Source organism: Mastomys coucha, unplaced genomic scaffold (genome assembly GCF_008632895.1).
Source record: "Mastomys coucha isolate ucsf_1 unplaced genomic scaffold, UCSF_Mcou_1 pScaffold16, whole genome shotgun sequence".
NCBI lineage: Eukaryota > Metazoa > Chordata > Mammalia > Rodentia > Muridae > Mastomys > Mastomys coucha.
The window spans coordinates 37,794,243-37,796,764 of NW_022196898.1; the positions used below are offsets into that span (position 1 = coordinate 37,794,243).

Below are 2,522 nucleotides of genomic sequence, written 5' to 3' on the forward strand. Positions count from 1 at the left end.
TCCAGGGTACCCAGAGACAGGCAACCTTCCCCAAACGCAGACCAACCTAAGACACGGAGCCCTCAGGCTGAGGGGGGTGTAATCCTATGATGGGTAAGGCTGCAGGTTTGATGCAGAATGACCTAAGACAGTGGCCCTGGCAGAGCAAAAGCACTCTCTGACTTGCTATATTTGGCCTTCCCTTTTAACTAAAACAAAAGGGGGAGATGTGGAGAGCGGTAGAGCGGGAGAGGCATTCGCCTTGACAAGATGGCGCCTACATCCGCTGTCGACTCCTGGTAAACAACTGTTTGCGCATGTGCGTAGAGTGAAAAGGCGCCAAGTCCCGGCCCAACCCGGGGCGTCACATGGGGTGATGAGCAAACAGCCAATCATGGGCGGACACGCAGTGCTGTGGTGTATATAAGCAGTGCCGATTACTGGCTCAGGGTCTTCCTCTTCATGATGCAATAAATGCTTGCTGCAGAAGGATCCTAGTGTCTGTGTGTCTTCTTGCTGGCGAGACGACTGCGCGGGCTACAGACTGGGAAGTCAGTCTAGCCTGGACTACCCCAGGAATATCTGAGATCCTAGCTGAAAAGACAGCAAAAGGATGTCACATCAGGGGGCCTGTCAATCAGGGCTCAACATGGAAGCAGAACCACCAGGAGAGACATAAAATGACTTGTAGGATGGGGTTGTAGCTCAGTGGAGAGCATTGGCCCATCAGGGGCAGGTCCGAAGGATCCACCCCAGCACTGTAGGCACCTGCTCACACAAGGAAATATTGTTTCACTGACAGCCTTCCGAGCTGTGGGAGTTGGTCTTGAATCTGATGTCAGTGATCTCTTGTTGAAAAGACATTGAGTCCTTGGAGACAGGATTCCATCATGGTGGGTGCTGAGGTTCTCACAGGAAATGTTCAAGTTAAGCACAACACTCAAGACTGAAGAAAGGAGCAAGCAGCTAACAGCTGCCTGAGTGTGAGGTGCTCACAGTGCCCAGAGTTTAGTGTAATGGTCCCCACTAGACAAGGTGAAACAAGAGAAGCCAAGAGCTAATAAATGAGAACTGTGGAAATTGGATCCTGGCTTCTCACTGGGCATGGCACCTATGTCTAACCTAAGCACCTAGGTGGAGGTGGGAGGAGTTTAAGATGATACTTGCCAACATACTAAGTTCTGGTCAGTCTGGGTTACATGAGATTTGGTTTCACAAAAGCAAGCAAACCAAAAATATCTTCCTCTTTAATCCACAGCAGCAGCCTGGGTGTGGTAGTTTTCTGGGGCCAGTGAGACAGGAACGGCGTTGGCCATGTAACCTGCAGGCCCGACAATGTTTGTCCTCCCCAACCCATATGAACACAGAAGGCGACCAACGTTAACACCATTGTCCTAACCTCCTCCACATGTGCAAACGATACAAGTAAAAAGTGTCAGCTCTGATTGGAGTGACTGTGTCTTTACTTCTGTTAGGCGTGTACACAGATCCCCTTCTATCTGCAGTAGTGTCAATGCACTATATATCATGGGCGCTCTTGGGATGATGTGGCAAGGGACTGACCACATCAACCTGCCAAAACTCAGCTGGAGCTTCAGTGATGTTCTGTGGAATCAAGAAGAAAGTACAAACAGGAATTGAGAAGAGTTACCTGTCTAGGAAGAATTTGGCTGTGAATCTTGGTCTCCTGAACAGATTTAAACCCAGGAGACAGAACTAGTAATTTCTGTAGAACTGAGTTTCTTCAGATGCCAACAAACAGAACACCAGAGAAATTGAGGCTGGCCAGTGTGAGAACTTTCCTTGTTGCAAATCTAATACAGCACTCAGAAGCAGATCTACTTTAATGTAAAAACCCTAATAGAAAACGGGTGTTAGTTGTAGGACAACAGAACATTCTACTGTCATATGTCTCTCAGTGCAGGTCAGGGTGCTCAGCTTTGAACCTTGGGACTTCCTCATGTGAGGTAGTTGAAGGAAACGTGTCTTCCCAGCATGCTGCACTGTCTGTGCTTACAGTGAGGCACAGAGCCGCTCCAGCTGCCCAGGGTTGCAGTTACTCAGGAACTTCAGCTCCTTCTTCCCTTCTTCTGTTGAAGCTACAATGGAGCCAAACATGAACACGTCAGAAGCTTCCCGTTCAGACCGTGGCCCCTGAACCAATCCCGAGACCGTACTCCTGTACCTTTGACTCACTACACTGCTGCTTACTGATCAAAGCTGGAGCTCTGCATATGCTAGGCAGGGACTTCACATCTGTGTCAAGGTCTCAGGCAGCCCAGAATCAACTGGAGCATAGGCAGTCATTAAGGTGGGACCACATCCAGTCATTACTGGTTCTTCTTGTTCAAGAGATAGAGCACTTTACTTTGTCTACATCTTTTGTACATCCTGGGTGAAAGCCAGAATATTTGCAATGCAAGCCATCAAATCTGGCATTAAGACTTAAGAGCTAGCCAGGCGGTGGTGGTGAAGACCTTTCATCCCAGCACTTGGGAGGCAGAGGCAGGCAGATTTCTGAGTTCAAGGCCAGCCTGGTCTAC

At 49.0% G+C, this 2,522-nt stretch overlaps 1 protein-coding gene across 5 annotated transcripts in view; it reads right to left on the bottom strand.

Annotated features, from left to right (window-relative positions):
* Positions 1–1,432: 1,432 nt before the first annotated feature.
* Dap3 (death associated protein 3) overlaps positions 1,433–2,522 on the bottom strand; it is a 32,390-nt gene continuing 31,300 nt past the window's right edge. For all 5 annotated transcript variants that reach the window (XR_004119641.1, XM_031374440.1, XM_031374442.1 and 2 more), the window contains exon 13: positions 1,433–2,078. Coding sequence is in view for 4 of the 5 variants with exons in the window: in XM_031374440.1 (XP_031230300.1) it covers positions 1,993–2,078 (86 nt within the window). In the remaining variant the exon portion in view is untranslated. The remainder of the gene's footprint in view (positions 2,079–2,522) is intronic.